At 53.6% G+C, this 19702-nt stretch overlaps 1 protein-coding gene and 1 non-coding gene across 2 annotated transcripts in view; both read right to left on the bottom strand.

Annotated features, from left to right (window-relative positions):
- Positions 1 to 8: 8 nt before the first annotated feature.
- The window catches only part of CWF19L1 (CWF19 like cell cycle control factor 1), a 24565-nt gene continuing 4871 nt past the window's right edge, over positions 9 to 19702 (bottom strand). The window contains exons 5-14 of the mRNA XM_054398728.1: positions 17606 to 17820; positions 13580 to 13698; positions 12637 to 12721; positions 11245 to 11385; positions 10074 to 10185; positions 8247 to 8326; positions 5943 to 6152; positions 5177 to 5296; positions 550 to 647; positions 9 to 153 (exon numbers count right to left, since the gene is read on the bottom strand). Of these exons, the coding sequence (XP_054254703.1) occupies positions 9 to 153; positions 550 to 647; positions 5177 to 5296; positions 5943 to 6152; positions 8247 to 8326; positions 10074 to 10185; positions 11245 to 11385; positions 12637 to 12721; positions 13580 to 13698; positions 17606 to 17820 (1325 nt within the window). The remainder of the gene's footprint in view (positions 154 to 549; positions 648 to 5176; positions 5297 to 5942; positions 6153 to 8246; positions 8327 to 10073; positions 10186 to 11244; positions 11386 to 12636; positions 12722 to 13579; positions 13699 to 17605; positions 17821 to 19702) is intronic.
- Positions 5477 to 5616, bottom strand: LOC128980275 (small nucleolar RNA SNORA12). The gene has a single exon (XR_008489476.1). It is a non-coding gene; the product is annotated as a small nucleolar RNA SNORA12 (small nucleolar RNA).

Genomic DNA, 19702 nt, shown 5'->3' with positions numbered 1-19702 from the left:
CGCCGCCCTCAGGCCCGGAGGGCGAAGTCGAAGGGTTGGAAGTCGCGGCGGAAGGCGCGGGCCTGCGCCTCCTCCTCCGACCGCTCGGCGGCGCACTGCCGCCAGTCGGCCCTCTGCGGCACCGCCAGCAGCGCCTCGCTCGCCAGCACCTCCCTGCAAAGCACAGCCGGCGGCACCGTCAGCGCCCCGGGAAGGAAGGTGGAAGGGGAAGGGGAAGGGGAAGGGGAAGGGAGACGGGGGGAAAAGGAACGGGAGAGGGGGGGGAAAGGGAACGGGAGAGGAGAGAGGGGGGAAGGGAGAGAGGGGGGAAGGGAGAGAGGGGGGAAGGGAGAGAGGGGGGAAGGGAGAGAGGGGGGAAGGGAGAGAGGGGGGAAGGGAGAGAGGGGGAAGGGAGAGGGGAAAAGGAAAGGAAGGGGGAGGAGGAAGGGGAAAGGAAGGGAGAGGGGGAGGTGGGAGGAGGGGGAAGGGAAAGGGGAGGACAAGGGGGAAGGAAGAGAGAGGGAGAGGGGAAAGGGAGGGAGAGGGGAAAGGGAGGGGGACGGTACCGACCTGCCGAAGTGCAGCGGGAAGCGGCCACGGATGCGGTGGAAGAGCTTCTCCCCCGTGTCCAGCTCCACATAGAAGTAGGGTGTCCCCGGCTGCACCACCTGTGTGGGGACACGGAGGCTCCTGCCAGCTCTGCCTGTCAGCATGAGCGTGGGGACAGAGCGAGTGTCCCCCTCAGTGGTGAGGAACCGAACCAAACCAACCCACCCGGAGACACCTCCTTGGCTAACAGCCAAACGGCTTCTGGGCTCCCCAGCTCACCACAGGCAAGGAACTACTGCAGAGGGTCCAGCAGGTAGCCACTAAGATGCTGAAGGAACTGAAGCACCTCCCTTCTGTGAGGCAAGGCTGAGAGCTGGGGCTGTGCAGCCTGGAGGAGAGCAGCCTGAGAGGGGATCTCATTAATGCTCATGGCTATCTAAACTGCAGGAGGATGTGGCAGTTTCAGGCTATGGCTTTAAAATGTTCCACAGATCTTGAGCAGAAAGTAGTAAAAAACGTAAATAAAACACTATTGGGTGTAAAAAGGAAAATACTGATTACTCTAAACAATTCCATTGGAGGGACATCTCCCAGAAGATGTGGTTCCCAGAACAATCTCTCTTCTCACTTCTTCACAGGGGAGATACTAACAGGCTTTGCTGACCTTGGCTGCATCACTTTTGTTTTGGTTAAGTCTAATGTATCTCTGCTTCTCTCTCTCTTTTCCCTTTTGTACAAGGGGGGTAAAAAGGAGGCAGGGAGCCAGCTTTCCCTGGTCACTTGGCCAGGGGGGGTCCTTGTGCTGTTTTGTTAATTGTAAATCCCTGTCAATGCTGTAAATACTCTGTATTTGTACATATTCATTGCATTCCATTGTAGATGATAGTTTTGCCTGTGAATGCAGCTTCCATTTGCTTCCAAACTCAGCTTGTCTGGTAAGGTTAATATTGGGGGGGGGGGAAGTTTCAACCCACCACAGAGAATGGAAACAGACTCTCCTCAGTGGCATCCTGTGACAGGACCAGTGGCAGTGGACACAGACTGGAGGTTCCACACAAACATAAGGAAAAAACTCTCCACAGTGAGAGTGGCAGAGCACTGGAAGAGGATGTCCAGAGAAGTTGTGGTGTTGCCATCTCTGGTGGCATTCAAAACCCAACTGGATGTGTTCCTGTGTGATTTCCTCTAGGGGGACCCTGCTCTGGCAGGGGGGTTGGACTCGATGGAGAGGTCCATTCCAACCCAGTCCAGTCTGGAGGAGAGAAGACTGAGAGGAGATTTAGTAAATGTTTATGGATGTCTGAGGGCTGGGGATCAGCAGGGAGGGGACAGGCTCTGCTCAGTTACACTCTAGGATAGGACAAGGGGCAAGGGATGGAAACTACAGCACAGGAGGTTCCATCTCAACATGAGGAAGAACTTCTTGACTGGGAGGGTCCCAGAGCCCTGGAGCAGGCTGCCCAGAGAGGTTGTGGAGTCTCCTTGGCTGGAGCCTTTGCAGCCCTGTCTGGCCTGTGATATATTCTCTGCTCCTGCTCTGGCAGGGGGGTTGGACTGGAAGATCTCCAGAAGTCCCTTCCAACCTCTTAACACCCTGTGGACCCCCTGCCATTCTCTGCTTCTGTATCAGGGACAACAAAATGCTGAATCTTTTTCCACTGGGCTCATCAGATATTACAGTAGGAATATTCTTTGTGGTTTAATCCTGCAGTCCCATCACCAAAGTGGTGGAATGAGAGAAGCAGGCACTCTGATCACTCTCAACCTGAGTGAGGTCATGCCACAGTCTCACAGTGTATCAGAGGTTGGAAGGGACCTCAAGACATCATCAGGTCCAACTCCCCTTCCACAGCAGGGTCACCCAGGGCAGTCTGCACAGGAACACATCCAGGTGGGGTTGGGAAGGCTCCAGAGAAGGAGACTCCACAACCCCCCTGGGCAGCCTGCTCCAGGCCTCCAGCACCCTCACACCAAAGAAGTTTCTCCTCATGCTGAGCTGAAACCTTCTCTGTTCCACTTTGTCTCCATTGCTTCCTTATCTGCTGAGCACCCCCCAACAGAGCCTGGCCCCCTCCCCTTGCCCCCCAGCCCTCAGCTACTGACAGACATTGAGCAGATCCCTCTCAGCCTTCTCCTCTCCACACTAAACACCCCCAGGGCTCTCAGGCTCTCTCCACAGGGGAGATGCTCAAGTCCCCAACTCCTCCTCCTGCCTCTCCCTTGGCCTCTCTCCAGCAGCTCTCTGTCTCTCCTGACCTGGGGAGCCCAGACCTGGACACAGGATTGCAGCTGTGCTCTCAGCAGGGCAGAGCAGAGGGGCAGCAGAACCTCCCCAGCCCTGCTGGCCACACTTTGCTTGCTGCCCCCAGGACCCCCTTGGCTCTCCTGGCCACAAGGGCACTTTGCTGTGCCATGCAGAACTTGCTGCCCACCAGCACTCCAAGCTCTTTCTCCATGGAGCTGCTCTCCAGCAGGGCAGCTCCTAACCTGTCCTGGTGCCTGCTGCTGTTCCTCCCCAGCTGCAGGACCCTGACCTTGTCCTTGTTGATCTCCATGAGGTTTGCCTGCAGCCAGCTCCCAGCCTGTCCTGCTCTCCTGGGATGGCAGCACAGCCTGAGGGCTGTCAGCCACCCTCCCCAGTTCTGTACCATCAGAACTTGCTGAGGGTCCCCTCAATGCCCTCAGCCAGGTCATTGATTAAGATATTGAACAGAACTGGGCCCAGCACTGATCCCTGGGGGACACCACTGGCCACAGGCCTCCAAGCTGACTCTGTGCCATTGATGATGACCATCTGAGCTCTGTGGTGGAGCCAGTCTGCAATCCACCTCCCTGACGGCCATCTGAGCCACATCTCCTGAGCTTTTCTATGCACATCTCCTGAGTTTTTTTCTGTGCTTTCTATTGCTTGGCTGAGAATCAGCCTCTGAGCAGGCCACTGTGGGTCTCTAAGCTGCCATGGCTGAGAGACAAGCATGCACTCAATGCCTTTTGTGGCTCCTGCTGCACCATCAGCTCTCCCTGTGGTCACTGAGCACAAAGAAAGAAAAACCTATGTCATTACTGACTCATTTCTCTGGTAGAACAGGAAGATTTTGTTCAAATTCTTATCCAAGGGAACCAACACCCACTTGATGCACAGCAGCACTGGTGTTTGGTATGGGAATGACTTCAGCAAGCCCTGCACATAGCTGGATGAGTTTCTAGATATGCAACACAGCTGTTCCTGGGTACTTGACAAGAGCAGAATCATAGAATGCTCTGGCTTGGAAGGGAGCTCCAAAGCTCATCCAGCCCAACCCCTCTGCACTCAGCAGGGACATCCTCCACTAGATCAGGTTGCCCACAGCCCTCTCCAGCCTCCCCTTGAAGATCTCCAGCCATGGAGCCTCAACCACCTCCCTGGGCAACCTCTTGCAGTGTTCCAGCAGCCTCCTGCTGCAGAACTTGTTGCTCACATCCAATCTCCATCTGCTCTGCTCTACTTTGAAGCCATTGTCCCTGGGCCTGTCCCTGCAGCCTTTGCAATCTTCTTGTGTCCCCTTCAGGTCCTGGCAGGCTGCTCTAAAGTCTCCCTGGAGCCTTCTCTTCTCCAGGCTGAACATCCCCAGCTCCCTCATCCTGGCCTCATAGTTCCTCTACCCACATGGTGCAGAACTTGTTCCTCACATCCAATCTGAATCTACTCCAGTTTCAAACCATTGTCCCTCATCCTGTCCCTGCAGGCCTTTAGAAACAGACTCTCTCCATCCTTCTTGTAGGTCCCTTTCATGTACTGGAAGGTCACTCTGAGGTCTCCCCAGAGCCTTCTCTTCTCCAGGCTGAATATCCCCAGTTTCCTCAACAACAACACAGGCTCATAAGATCACAGGATGTTAGGGGTTGGAAGGGACCCAAGAACATCATCAAGTCCAATCCCCTGCCAGACCAGGACCATATAATCTGGCTCAGGTCACAGAGGAACAGATCCAGACAGGGCTAGAAAGGCTCCAGACAAGGAGACTCCACAACCCCTCTGGGCAGCCTGTTCCAGTGCTCTGGGACCCCTACAGTCAAGAAGTTCCCCCTTGTGTTGAGGTGGAACCTCCTGTGCTGCAGCTTACATCCATTGCTCCTTGGCCTATCCCAGGGAGCAAGTGAGCAGAGCCTGGCCCCTCCCTCCTGACCCCCAGCCCTCAGATATTTACAAACCCTCTAAGGCTTCTCTTTTCCAGACTGAACAGCTGCAGGTCCCTCAGCCTCTCCTCCCCAGGCACTGCTCCAGTCCCCTAATCATCCTCCTAGTCTCTCTCCAGTAGGTCCCTGCCCCTCCTGAACTGGGGAGCCCACAACTGGATGCAATATTCCAGCTGTGGGCTCAGCAGGGCAGAGCAGAGGGGGAGGAGAACCTCCCTGGCTCTGCTGGCCACGCTCTTCTTGATACACCCCAGGATCCCATTGGCCTTCTTGGCCATCAGGGCACACTGCTGTCCCATGGATAACTTGTTATCCACCAGGACTCCCAGGTCCCTCTCCATAGGGCTGGCACATCTGGCACATCTCCAAGTCTACAGTGGCCTTAACTCCACCTGACAAAGTGACCTCAGGGAAAGAGCAGCCCAGGAAGGACAGGGGGAACGGAAGGCAGAGGTGGCATCTTGTCTCCTACTTGTGTGATATCCGTGTGCTCCGGGATCTCCAACAATTCAATCTGCTGCTCCTGTGCCTGTGCAATAAAGGATTCTTTAATCTCTTCAGAAGTACACTGGTCCAAGGGGAGAGGAACCACCTGGAGAGGAGGAGGAGGACAACATTTCCATAAGAAGAAGGAAAGACAAGCATGAAGCACTTGCAGAAATCAGTCAGCCCATCACTGGAGCTGGTGAGCTCCTCAGTACTGCTTGGCATCATCAGGGAGGACAGGGGAGTACCTGTCTCTGCAGGCTTAAACTCATGAGCTTTGGGGTTTTAATATAGGAGCTGAACAACATGCTGAGAACCACAAGCTTGCAGAAGTTCTCAGCACAGCCTTCTCCCTTATGATCTCTGTGGTGGTTTAAGGCAGCCCTGACACAGTTACAGAGCTGCCACAGAGAAACCACCACAATAAAGCCTTAAGATGATGGACATATGGCAAAAAGAAAGAAATCAAAGGGCTGGTACTAGTAGACAAGGACCAAAGCTCTGCATTTAGCCTTAGATTTTCAGCCTAGTTCAGGGAAAAGTTTCCTGCCCCACTCACCACAACCAAGGCTGTACTGCTGCAACAGGCAGAATTAAAGCCTTGTAGGCCTGTAAGTTTATTTTTGCTCTGGCTGCAGGAAGGACCAACTTCTTTTCACACTCTGGGAAGGCACAGCAGGAAGAAGGAGATTTTGCAGGGGAACTTTCAGTTCATTTGCAGAGAAGTGAAAGGGTGACACTCAAACCCATACCTGTAACTGCAGGTGCTGACTCCTGTAGTTTCTTTCAAACAGGACATATCTCTTGCCCTTGCTTCTGAAAAACTCCTTTAGGGCAGACTTGTACTTGGTCACTTCTTCTACCACATCTGAAGACAAGTCAACCACTGACTGATAGTGCCCAATAGGCAAAATCAGGACATGGTCAGGCAACAAGCCACCTTTGGCCAAGGCAAGATAGCACTAGGGTGAAACAATACACACCAGTTACTCACTGCAAGCAGTGCTTACTCACCATGCTGGGGAGGTTTACTCCAGGGCTGCATCCTGAGCATCCCCCAGCCTCAGGAGCACGAAAGCCTTCAGCTCTAGGCTACTTATCAGGGATTATTAGCAGTTTGTTAATTATCAGAGGGTTGAGAAAGAGAGAAGCTGGCAAAGGATGAAAAATAAAAGTGTTTGGGATGCCAGAGAATGCCTTGTCTGCAGGAAAGCAGTGAGTGAGCTTCACCACTGTGGCTAGAACTTACTGGGCCAAGAAAACCCACCTGGAAGTTGCTAACAGCTTTTAAAAGAAGCCCTTGACCCCTGCAGTTTGGATTATGCTACACAGGGGCAGTTAACTTTAAGCAAAGGGAACACAGAAACACAGAACTGTTAGAGTTGGAAGGGACCTCAAGGATCACCAAGGCTCATCCAGTCCCAACCCCCTGCCATGGGCAGGGACACCTCACACTCCAGCAGGTTGCTCACAGCCACCTCCAGCCTGGCTGCAAACACCTCCAGGGATGAGGCTTCCACCACCTCCCTGGGCAACCTCTGCCAGGCTCTCACCACCCTCCTGGGGAACTTCTTCCTCACAGCCAATCTGAATCTATCCATTCCCTTTTCCACAGCACCCCCCCCAGTCCTATCACTCCCTCACCCCCTCAAAAGTCCCTCCCCAGCTTTCCTGTAGGTCCCCTCCAGATACTGGAAAGCCACAAGAAGGTCTCCATCTCCTCTCCAGACTGAACAACCTCAACTCTCTCAGTCTGTCCTCATAGGAGAAGTGCTCCAGCCCTCTGCTCATCCTCATGGCCCTTCTCTGGACATCCCAATGTTTGAGATCATCTCCAATATGGGGTCAAGGCAATCCCAAGCACAAATCCAGGCTGGGCAGGGACTGGCTGGAGAGCAGCCTGAGGGAAAGGCTTTGGGGGTGCTGGGGGAGGAGAAGCTCAGCAGGAGCCAGCAGTGAGCACTTGCAGCCCAGAGAGCCAAGCAGAGCCTGGGCTGCAGCAGGAGAAGTGTGGCCAGCAGGGCCAGGGAGGGGATTCTCCCCCTCTGCTCCACTCTGCTGAGAGCCCACCTGGAGCTCTGGGTCCAGTTCTGGAGCCCCTAGGCCAGGAAGAATGTGGAGGGGCTGGAAGGGGTCCAGAGAAGGGCCAGGAGGAGGAGCAGAGGGCTGGAGCTGCTCTGCTCTGCAGACAGCCTGAGAGAGTTGGGGTTGTGCAGGCTGGAGAGGAGAAGGCTCCCAGGAGACCTTCTGGTGGCCTTGCAGCATCTGAAGGGGCTCCAAGAAAGCTGGGGAGGGACTTTTTAGGCTCTCAGGGAGTGACAGAACTGGGGGGAATGGAATAAAGCTGGAAGTGGGGAGATTCAGACTGGATGTGAGGAAGTTCTTCCCCTGAGAGTGGTGAGAGCCTGGAATGGGTTGTCAGGAGAGAGGTGAGAGCCAGGGAGGTGGTTGAGGCCTCATCCCTGGAGGTGTTTAAGGCCAGGCTGGATGAGGCTCTGGCCAACCTGATCCAGTGTGAGGTGTCCCTGCCCATGGCAGGGGGGTTGGGACTGGCTGAGCCTTGTGGTCCCTTCCAGCCCTGACTGATTGTATGATTCTGTGCTTCAAGATGCACTTTCAGGTGTTGATGTTAAACAGAAGTTGAGAGAACTTTAATCTCTGTGTAACAACATCTGGAAGCAGTCATCCCAGAGAGATCTGGCAGTAACTGCAGCCAGTGCATCCTGCTGACAAAAGCAGGCCCCAGTTTCTGCTCAGGTCATGCTGGGGAAGTTCAAGCAGATGGTGTCCTAAAGAAATCATGGAGGGCGGGCACAGCAAGAAGGGTTCTGCCACCAGAATCCAGCCCTGCTGCTGCAGCAGACCTGGGCTGGGCTTTATCTGTACACTTAACCTTCTGGAAGGATGCTGAGAAGATATTGAAAACAAATCCAAGAGTCAGCTCCAAATGAAAGTTTGTTTGTTTGTCTTTTAAGATTTCAAACTGGAGACTGTTCTTCTCTATTGCTGTGCCTCAGCCTGACCCTGGCAGCCTGCCAGGTGCTGCAGGGACTTACCTGTGTTCCGATGCTGACAACCAGGTGCTTCTCCACCTCGGGGCTGGCCAGGCAGAACCAGCAGGGCCCTGTGGGCTGTGCTTCACCAGCAGACAGGAGAGAAACAAGAGTCAGCACAAGGCTTAGTAGTCAGAACAAGGACCACAGGGTGTGAGGGGTTGGGAGGGAGCTCTGGAGAGCTTCCAGTCCAGCCCCCTGCCAGAGCAGGAGCAGAGAATCCAGCACAGGGCACACAGGAACACATCCAGACAGGGCTGCAAAGGCTCCACACAAGGAGACTCCACAACCTCTCTGGGCAGCCTGCTCCAGGGCTCTGGCACCCTCCCACTCAAGAAGTTCCTCCTCCTGGTGAGCTGCAACCTCCTGGGCTGCAGTTTCCATCCCTTGCCCCTTGGCCTATGCCAGGGCACAAGTGAGCAGAGGCTGTCCCTGTGCCTTCCTTCCTGCCCCCAGCCCTCAGCTCTTGACAGACATTGAGCAGATCCCTCTCAGCCTTCTGCTCTGCAGACTGAACAGCCCCAGGGCTCTCAGCCTCTCCTCCCCAGGCCCTGCTCCAGGCCCTTCAGCAGCCTTGCAGCCCTCCCTTGGCCTCTCTGCAGCAGATCACAGAACCACAGCATCAGCCAGGTTGGAAGAGACCTTCACGATCATCAAGTCCAACTGATCACCCAGCCCTAACTAATCAACCAGACCATGGCACTAAGTGCTTCATCCAGGCTCTTCTTAAACACCTCCAGTAATGCCAGCCCCACCCCCTCCCTGGTCCTTCCTGAGCTGAGGGGCCCAGAACTGGACACAAGATTCCAGCTGTGGCCTCAGCAGGCAGAGCAGAGGGGCAGCAGAACCTCTCTGCCCTCCTCCCCACAGCCCTTCTGATGCAGCCCAGGCTGCCCTTGGCCTTCTTGGCCACCAGAGCACATTGCTGGCTCCTGGGCAACCTCCCATCCCCCAGCACCCCCAGGGCCCTTTCCCCTTCCCTGCTCTCCAGCAGCTCACTCCCCAACCTCTCCTGCTCCCTGGCCTTGTTCTTTGCCAGCTGCCAGACTCTGCCCTTGCCCTTGGTGGCTTTCATTCCATTGCTCCCTGCCCAGCTCTCAGCCTGCCCAGCTCTGCCTGAATGGCAGCACAGCCTGAGGGCTCTGCCCACTGCTCCCAGCTTGGTGCCATCAGCAAACCTGCTGGCAGTGCCCTCTGTGCCCTCAGCCAGGTCATTGCTGAAGAGATTGAACAGCTCTGGTCCCAGGGCTGACCCCTGAGGGACTCCACTGCACACAGGTCTCCAACTAGACTCTGTCCCACTGCCCACAGCTCTCTGACTCCTGTGCTTCACTTGCAATGACAGTTACTGAGAAGTCACCATCCTTAGAGATTTAATTTCAGTTTCCTCAGGTCAGACAAGTTCTAATGAGACTCACAGCAGAACCACAGAGGCAACAGAAGTGCTTTCTCCCTGCCTAGTTCATTAAAGCTTCTTGAACTCAGAGCACAAAACAACTGAAGTGGAGTTTCAAGACCCCATCAGCACCATGATCCAGTCTCTTGCAGTGCCTCTAGATGGAAACATGATGCTCTGTGGAACTGCCTGTTGTGCTCAGAGGCCAGAGCTGAAGCTGCCATCACCACATGCCTTTGACTTTCACCTATTGATTGTCACCTTTGTAAGGAGCAAGGGACCCCTTCACTCCTCTGTATTCCTACAGCATCTAGTGGAGCAGCAGAGCACGTGGGCAAGCTTGACAGCTTGAGAAAGTTGACAGGCAGAGTGTGCTGGACCAATGCCTCAGGGGGAAGAAGTGAGGGGAAATAAAAGAGCATCTGCATACTTACGAGGCTTTCTGGCTTGCTTAGGTTGGGAGTTGCCTCTCTCCTTCCCATCTGAGGGACGTTTCTTTCCCTGATGCTTCTTCAAATCAAAGAAAAACTGAGAAGCTGGCTCTTCCTGTTTGGGAAAATGGAAACCAGAGCCCATTAAGCCAAAAAAAAAAAAAAAAAACAACCCAAAACCTGTACCCAACACACCTAGCTCACCAGCACTGAACTGAGGGATATGGTGGAAATGCAACATCAAAGTAGCACCAAAGGAGTCTGCAGCCTAAGGGAGAAAACTAAGGGCCATCTGCAAAGGCTTGACTGTAGTCCATGAGCTTAGAAAGAGTAAGACCATGTAGGCTGAGGGGTCCAGAGTGAACAGCCCAGACATGCAAGCAGATCTGACTACAGCATCACCATGCAGACCAGAGAATGTGCCAGGTGGAAGGGATTTTAAAGGTCATCCAGTCCAACCCCCCTGCAATGAGCAAGATTAACTTCAACTAGAGCAGGTTGCTCAGAGCCCCACTGAACTTGACCTGGAATGATTCCAGGGATAGGGCACTACCACATCTCTGGGTGACCTGGGCAAGGGTCTCACCACCTTCAGCATTTCTTCCTTGTATCTAGTCTAAATCTCCTCTCTTGTAGCTTAAAGCCATCACTCCCTGTCCTTTTGCTGCAGCCCCTGCTAAAAAGTCTGTCCCCAGCAATCTAATCAGCCCCTTTAAGTACTCAAAGACCACAAGAATGTCTTCCCAGAGCAGAAGGCTTCTCCAGGCTGACCAACCCCAACTCTCTCAGCCTGGCCTCACAGCAGAGAGCTTTGAGCCTTTGGACCATATCCATGGCCTCCTCTGGTCCATGTATCTCCTGTGCTGAGGAGTCCAGAGCTGGACCCAGCACTGCAGGTGAGGTCTCAGCAGAGCAGAGGGGCAGAGTCCCCTCCCTCCACCTTCAGCCCATGCTGCTGGGGATTAGCCCAGGACATGGGTGGCTAAAGAAGGAACAAACTGCACTGAACCCCCATGCACTGCATCTATATATTTGGTTGGTGCCAAGAGTTTACCCAGAAGCCTGGTGGGTTTTGGACAGAAATATTCCAAGATTAAAGCCAAGCACTGTTTAAACTCCTAGAACATGGGGGAGGGAAAGCAAATAGTACAGCTGGGGGAGAAGGCAGCAGTACCTCTGCAGGCAGTGGTGTTCTACTCTTCTGTGCTGCCTTCTGCAGCTTTCTGTATGGATTCTCAGTGACATCCTGGGGCTGTTTCACAAGCTCTGCAGGGTCCATCATGCTCATTGGAACAATGCTGAAGGCATAGAGATACTACAACAAAAACAGAGGGCTCAGATGTAAGCAGATTTTGCCATGACTGCAACTCAGAAGAGGTTGGCTGTCAATTACAGCCTGAAGCAGGAGCACACAGCTTAGCCCTGTGAGAACCCAGCAAACCAGGGCATGTGCCAGGCTCCCAATGTGTGCAACCAACACTTTGTGGAGCACTTCCAAGTGGCTCACTCCATTCAATGTGAGGAAAGATCTTCTTTGAAAACCAGAAGTGTATTCTGACTGGAAGAGTAACAACCTTGATCTTTGCCTGTTGCCAGGCTTTGTTTCTGTCCGGAACTCCTGCACTGTTTTTCTTAACAGGTCTGGTTCCTCTGCCTTAAGCACTAACAACCTCTCCTTCTGTACCAATATTCTGGAATTTCAGGGCAAAAGAGAAAGGTTCCTGTGCCTTAACCACTAACAACCTCTCCTTCTGCACCAATATTCTCTAATTTAAGGGCAAAAGAGAAAGGTTCCTGTGCCTTAACCACTAACAACCTCTCCTTCTGCACCAAGATTCTCTAATTTAAGGGCAAAAGAGAAAGGTTCCTGTGCCTTAACCCCTAACAACCTCTCCTTCTGCACAAATATTCTCTAATTTAAGGGCAAAAGAGAAAGGTTCCTGTGCCTTAACCACTAACAACCTCTCCTTCTGTACCAATATTCTGGAATTTCAGGGGAAAAGAGAAAGGTTCCTGTGCCTTAACCACTAACAACCTCTCCTTCTGTACCAATATTCTGTAATTTAAGGGGAAAAAGGAAACAGGTTAAAACCAAACCAAACCAAACTAAACCAAACCAAACCAAACCAAACCAAAACACTCCCACAAAAAACCCCAAACCAAACCAAAAACCACAACAAACCCCCAGACAGAACTGCCCCTTCCCATCCTAGCCGTAAGTTATGTTCAAAGATCTGTCCGGGCTCCTTTGGAATTTTGCTTCCCTCTTAAAGCACTTGAGGTGAACAGAAGACTCCGAAAGCAGCTGAGGAAGAGGAAGGGAGGGCAGCTTTGTTTTTCCTCTGGAGCTGCCTTCACAGCTGTGCCAGTTGAGCAGGGAGAGAAGAACCACCTTGCCTCAGAACACATCTTGCAGCTCTTACTCCTCTGACGTAAGGCACAACTGAGAGTGAGAGAGATCCCTGCAGCTCAGTGAAGCTTTGAAGAGAACAATGCTGTCCCCTAGCCCAAGCTGCCTTACTGCTTGCACTTGAGGAAGGAAGGAGGATTCCCAAGCAGCAGTTACCTTTTTCTTGCCTGCATTGCCGACATCAGCGAGGGCAATAAACCTGCTGACGTGCTGAGGGGACTCCTGGAGCACAGTGTGGTTTCTGCAAGGAAGCAAAAACATGACTGCACTGGCACAGGCAATATGGAAAGGGGCAGTGGGAAACCCACCTGTCCTCCAGGAAGCTACTCAGGCAACAGGACCATCACACACAGCCTGAGAAGAACACGAGGACAGACTCGTGAGGACAGGCAGAGAGCGTTGAGGTTGTGCAGTCTGGAGAGGAGAAGGCTCCCAGGAGACCTTCTTGTGCCTTCCAGTACCTGAAGGGGGCTAAAAGAAAGCTGGGGAGGGACTTTGGAGGGTGTCAGGGAGGGATAAGACTGAGGGGAATGGATCCTAGCTAGAGGAGGGGAGATTTAGATTAGATCTTATGAAGTTCACCACCGTAAGGGTGGAGAGACACTGGCACAGGTTGCCCAGCAAGGTGGTAGAAGCCTCATCCCTGGAGGATCTTGACCCTGTCTTTCAGCAGGATGACTTACTGTGGCCTTCCAGGGGGGCTCCAGGAAAGCTGGGGAGGGACTTTGGAGGGTGTGAGGGAGTGATAGGACTGGGGGGGATGGAGCAAAAGTAGAAGTGGGGAGATTGAGATTGGATGTGAGGAAGAAGTTGTTGGCCAGGAGGGTGGTGAGAGCCTGGCAGAGGTTGCCCAGGGAGGTGGTGGAAGCCTCATCCCTGGAGGTGTTTGCAGCCAGGCTGGAGGTGGCTGTGAGCAACCTGCTGGAGTGTGAGGTGTCCCTGCCCATGGCAGGGGGTTGGGACTGGATGATCCTGGAGGTTCCCTTCCAACCCTGACGATTCTATGACTTAATAAAATTATTTTCATGTTACCCTTTTGCATTCTTTAAAAACTGAACTCTTCTGGGAGGATGGAGGAGGTTTCACCTGTCTTACAAACCTGTAAGGAAGTCTTTCATAGTAAGCCTTCTCCAGGGCAGCAAAGTGGTACCTTGGTTTGAGACTTGCAGCTAGATCAGACACTAACTTGGAGCCACATTTCTTGGTATTTATTTCTCCCTACAAAATAGAAACCAAGTTTTAGTTAAAAAAAAAAACAAAACAAACCTGTCAGACTGCAGTGAAAAAAAAAAATAGTTTTTGTATATGGAGCTGCATGTAGAGTGTGACTCCAGTGGTCACCATTCCCTGGATCTGGAAAACAGCAAGTCAGAAGGGTTTGATCTCTTACCACCAACCACAGCCTACTCATTTACTCCATTCTGTGTTCTTGGGGTTTGCATCCACTTGTTTCATCAATCCAAGCTTGTCATCATTTCCTTCTCTTGGTCAAGTGAATCTGGGGCAGCACAAAGTGAGTTTGCCAAACAGATGTCAAAACCATTAAGACAAGGTTTGACCTCCTGCCCAGTGCCAAAGCTTTAGAGCATGAGTCAAGCAAATAGGAAAGCTCTGAGGCTTCCTTGAAAAGCAAAATTTTGTCCCACTCTCATCCCTGAGAAGTCAGAGCAAAACAAAAAACACAACGAAGGAGCAGACTTCAAATAACTTCCTTGGGTGAAGGTTCCAGTGCTGTTTTCACCATTAGCCTGAGACTGATAAGGGAAGGAAAAGGGCAAGGGGAAAGAGAAGTTTGTTACCTCCTTACCTTTGGTGAGAGCATAGGGAAAGAGACTCTGACCTGGCAGGCATCTGTCACAGCCCTTCTCTGAGGCAATGGGACAGGCAAGAACCCACCCTCAAGAAAGCACAGAAATCATAGGTTGGAAAAGACCTTGGAGATCATTGAGTCCAACCATTAACCCTACCCAGTCCATCACTAAGCCATATCCCCAGGCACCACATCTACATGGCTTGTGAACACATTCAGGGCTGAGGAGTCAGCCATCTCCCTGGGCAGCCTGTTCCAATCCTGACAACCCTTACAGTGAAATTGTTTTTCCTGATGTCCAGCCTAAACCTCCCCAGGCGCAGCTTGAGGCCATTCCCTCTTATTCTATCCAACACCCAGCTCATGACAACCTCCTTTCAGGGAGCAGTAGAGAGGCAGAAGGTCTCCCCTCAGCCTCCTTTTCTCAAGACTAGCAACCCCAGCTCCCTCAGCTGCTCCCCACCAGCCCTGTTCTCCAGGCCCTTCACAGGATCACAGGATGTCAGGGGTTGGAAGGGAACCAAAGAGATCATCGAGTCCAAACCCCCTGCCAGAGCAGGACCATACAGTCTAGCTCAGGTCAAAGAGGAACACATCCAGACAGGGCTGCAAAGGCTCCACACAAGGAGACTCCACAACCTCTTGGGCAGCCTGCTCCAGGGCTCTGGCAGCCTCCCACTCAAGAAGTTCCCCCTTGTGTTGAGGTGGAACCTCCTGGGCTGCAGCTTACATCCATTGCTCCTTGGCCTATGCCAGAGTGCAAGTGAGCAGAGGCTGTGCTCTCCCTCCTGACCTCCAGCCCTCAGACATTTACAAACATTCATTAAATCCCCTCTAAGTCTTCTCTTTTCCAGACTAAACAGCCCCAGGGCTCTCAGCCTCTCCTCCCCAGGCACTGCTCCAGGCCCTTCAGCAGCCTTGCAGCCCTCCCTTGGCCTCTCTGCAGCAGATCCCTGTCCCTCCTGACCTGGGGAGCCCACAACTGGATGCAATATTCCAGCTGTGGCCTCAGCAGGGCAGAGCAGAGCAGAGGGGGAGGAGAACCTCCCTGGCTCTGCTGGCCACACTCTGCTGCATGCAGCCCAGGACCCCCTTGGCCTTCTTGGCCCCCAGGGCACATTGCTGTGCCAGGCAGAACTTGCTGCCCACCAGCACTGCCAGCTCCTTCTGCCTGGGGCTGCTCTCCAGCAGATCCCCTCCCAACCTGTCCTGCTGCAGTTTATTCTTCCTGCCCAGCTGCAGGACTCTGCATTCATCCTTGTTGAACCTCATCTGGTTCCTCTGTGCCCAGCTCTCAGCCTAAGTCTTGCTGGATGGCTGCACAGCCTTCAAGTGTCTCAGCCAAGCCTCCCACTTTGGTGTCATCAGCAAACTTGATGAGCAGACACCCTGACCCTCCAGCAGCCTCACTGCCCTGCTCTGGACACACTCCAGCACCTCCATGTCTTTCTTGTGTTGAGGTGCCCAAAACTCAACACAGTACTTGAGGTGCAGCCTCCCCAGTGCAGAGTGCAGAGAGACAATCACTCCCCTGCTCCCGGTGGCCACACTTGTTTTAACACAGGGACCAGGATGCCATCAGCCTGTGGCCACCTGGCCACACTGCTGGCTCATGTTCAGCCACTTGTCAGTCAGCTCCCTTTTGACCAGGCAGCTGTCCAGCCACTCTTCCCCAAGCCTGAAGCACTGCATGGGGTCTTTGTGGCCCAAGTGCAGGACCTGGCACCTGGCCTGGCTGAAGCTGATACAATCAACCTTGGCCCTGTTGATCCAGCCTGTGCAAGTCCCCCTGGAGACTCTCTCTGTCCTCAAGCAGATCAATGCTCCCACCCAACTTGTCACAGACTCACAGAACTGTCATGGTTGGAAGGGAGCTCAAGGCTCAGCCAGTCCCAACCCCCTGCCATGGGCAGGGACACCTCACACTCCAGCAGGTTGCTCACAGCCACCTCCAGCCTGGCTGCAAACACCTCCAGGGATGAGGCTTCCACCACCTCCCTGGGCAACCTCTGCCAGGCTCTCACCACCCTCCTGGCCAACAACTTCTTCCTCACAGCCAATCTCCAGCTCCCCACTTCTGCTTTTGCTCCATCCCCCCCACTCCTCTCCCTCCCTCACACCCTCCAAAGTCCCTCCCCAGCTTTCTTGGAGCCCCCTGCAGATGCTGCAAGGCCACCAGAAGGTCTCCTGGGAGCCTTCTCCTCACCAGCCTGCACAACCCCAACTCTCTCAGGCTGTCTGCAGAGCAGAGCAGCTCCAGCCCTCTGCTCCTCCTCCTGGCCCTTCTCTGGACACCTTCCAGTACCTCCAGATCTTTCCTGCAATAGGGGCTCCAGACTTTCTGAGGGTTCACTTCACCCCCTCATAAAGACCATTGACAAAGATGTTGAACAGAAGTGGTCCCAACACTGAGCCCTGAGGCACACCACCAGTGACCAGCCACCAGCTGCATTTAATTCCATTCCACATCACTCTTTGGGCTCAGTGCTTCACCCAGCAGAGGTAACATCCATCCAAGCCACAAGCAGTCAGTTTGTCCAAGAGGATGCCCTGAGGAACCACATTCAAGGCTTTATAGAAGTCCAGGCACCTGACATCCACAGCCATTCCCTCATCCACTAAGCAGGACACTTTGTCACAGAAAGGAGATAAGAGTCACTAAGCAGGACCTGCCTTTCACAAACCCATGCTGACTGGGCCTGATCCCCTGCTCCATATGGTGCATGATGGTACTCCAGGTGATCTGCACACCCTTGTCTCTGGCTTTTCAGGCAGTGATAGATAAAACAGAATCAAGTTTCACAAATCCCCTTCCCCACTGGTCCTGAGTTGTTCAGTCTGAGAAGAGGAGGCTGAGGGAGGCTCTCATTGCTTTCTCCAACTCCCTGAAGGGAGGTTGGAGTGAGGAGGGTGCAGCCTCTGCTCCTTGGTGGCAAGAGACAGGAACAGAGGAAATGGTTCCAAGCTGCCCCAGGGCAGGCTGAGGCTGGAGCTCAGGAAAGATTCCTGCCCTGGAAGGGCTCTCAGACATTGGAACAGGCTGCCCAGGGCAGTGCTGGAGTCCCCATCCCTGGGGGTGTTCCAGCAGAGTGTGGAGCTGGTGCTGAGGGACACGGTTTGGTGCTGACCCTCCAGTGCTGGGTCAAAGGATGGAGTGGATGAGCTTGGAGGGCTCTTCCAGGCAGATGTTTTCTGTGATTCTTTGATTTCTGAGAGGGGGTTGGTGGAGAGATTGCTCAGGAACTGTGAAGCAGAAAGGCAGCCCTCTGTGAAATCCAGCTGGAAGCCCATTCCTGGAGGAAAGAGAAGACTTACCGTGCTGTTACCAAAGGTCTCTGCGCCCCAGGGCCAGGGGGATGTCAGCAATATATCCACGCCTTTGAAGCTGGGCGTTGACAACAAAGACATTTTCAGTTCTGCCACATCCTTTGCACTGAAACTGTAGGCAGGAGCTGGCTCTTGCTGGGCCTCAGTACCACTCAGGTATGCAATCTGCAGTCCAGAAGCACCACTGTAGAGCCCCCGGCGGCCTGCAGGAATACACAGGAGTGGGCTTGAGATGTGGGCAGTGCAAAGAACCAGCATCAGAGGCAGGAGCAGATCCAGAGAGGTGATGCTGCTGCTTGACTCTGCTCTGGTGAGGTCTCACCTGCAGGACTGAGTGCAGGTCTGGAGCCCTCAGTATAGGAAGGACATGGAGCTGATGGAAAGGGTCCAGAGGAGGCCAGGAAAATGCTCACGGGTTGGAGCAGCTCTGCTATGAGGACAGGCTGAGGGAGCTGGGGGTGTTCAGCCTGCAGAAGAGAAGGCTCCAGGGAGACCTCAGAGCAGCCTGCCAGGACCTGAAGGGGCTCCAACAAGGCTGCAGAGGGACTGTTCCCAAAGGCCTGCAGGGACAGGACCAGGAGCAATGGCTTCAAAGTAGAGCAGAGCAGATTGAGATTGGATGTGAGGAACAAGTTCTGCAGCAGGAGGCTGCTGGAACACTGCAAGAGGTTGCCCAGGGAGGTGGTTGAGGCTCCGTGGCTGGAGATGTTCAAGGGGAGGCTGGAGAGGGCTGTGGGCAACCTGATCTAGTGGAGGATGTCCCTGCTGAGTGCAGGGGGGTTGGGCTGGATGAGCTTTGGAGCTCCCTTCCAACCCAGACCATTCTGTGGTGATACAACAAGGGGCAATGGGGGCAAGCTGGAGCAGAGGAGGTTCCATGTGAAGAGAAGGAAAAACTTTCTCATTATGAGGGTGACAAAACACTGGGATGGGTTGCCCAGAGAAGTTGTGGAGTCTTCTCCGAAGAGATTCAAAACCTGTGTGACCTGCCCTAGGTGACCCTGCTCTGGCAGGGGATTGGACTGGACGATTCTTCCAGGTCCCTTTCAAGCCCTAGTTTTCTGTCCTCATTGTTATCTTGCTTCCCAAAAATCAAGCCACAGCAAGAGGTGGGTGTGAAGACTGAGTAAAAAATGCCATCTGCAATTGCCTTTTCTTGTTAGATGTTTTGTCAGGTGCCATTCTGTAAAGAAGTTAGAGTTGGGCTTTTTTTAGCTTTCCTACCAGCTTCATGACCTTTAAAAATTACCTAAAAATGAAACTTTTTACCTCTGCTCCTCCAGCACAGCCTCAGAGCATAGCAAAAATCACACTTTGAGTACGAATTATCTCCAATATATCTCCAATATTATCTCCAAGATGGGCACACAATGGGAATAAGGTCACAGAGTCACAGGGCACACAGTCACATTCAGGGTGGAAAGCCCCTCAGGATCACCAACTCCAACCACTGACCCTACCCTACAAGGCTCACCCCTAAACCATGGCCCCAAGCACCACATCCAAACCACCTTCAAACATCTCCAGCCTTGAGGACTCCACCACCTCCCTGGGCAGCCTGTGCCAATCTCTGACCACTCCTGCTGGCAAAACCCTTTGCCTAATGTCCAGTCTGAGCCTGCCCTGCTGCAGCCTGAGGCCATTCCCTCTTGGGCAGTCCCTGGGAGAAGAGACCAGCAGCAACCTCTGCACAACCTCCTCTCAGGGAGCTGCAGGGAGCAGGAGCTCTGCCCTCAGCCTCCTCTTCTCCACACTAACCCTCCCCAGCTCCTTCAGTCTCTCCTCATCACATTTCCTCTGCAGGCCCTTCCCAGCTTCCTTGCCCTCCTCTGCCCTGGCTCCAGCACCTCCACATCTCTCTGTGGGCTCTGAGGAGCCCCAAGCTGGGCACAGCACTCGAGCTGTGGCCTCAGCAGTGCCCAGCACAGGGGGACAGTCACCTCCCTGCTCCTGCTGCCCACAGCATTGCTGATGCCAGCCAGGATGCCAGTGGCTTTCTTGGCCACCTGGGCACACTGCTGGCTCCTGTTGCTCAGCACCCCCAGGTCCCTTTCTGCCAGCAGCTTCCCAGCCACACTGCCCCAA

Source organism: Indicator indicator, unplaced genomic scaffold, assembly GCF_027791375.1.
Source record: "Indicator indicator isolate 239-I01 unplaced genomic scaffold, UM_Iind_1.1 iindUn_scaffold_96, whole genome shotgun sequence".
Taxonomy (NCBI): Eukaryota; Metazoa; Chordata; class Aves; order Piciformes; family Indicatoridae; genus Indicator; species Indicator indicator.
This window is presented reverse-complemented; position numbering and strand designations above follow the sequence as displayed.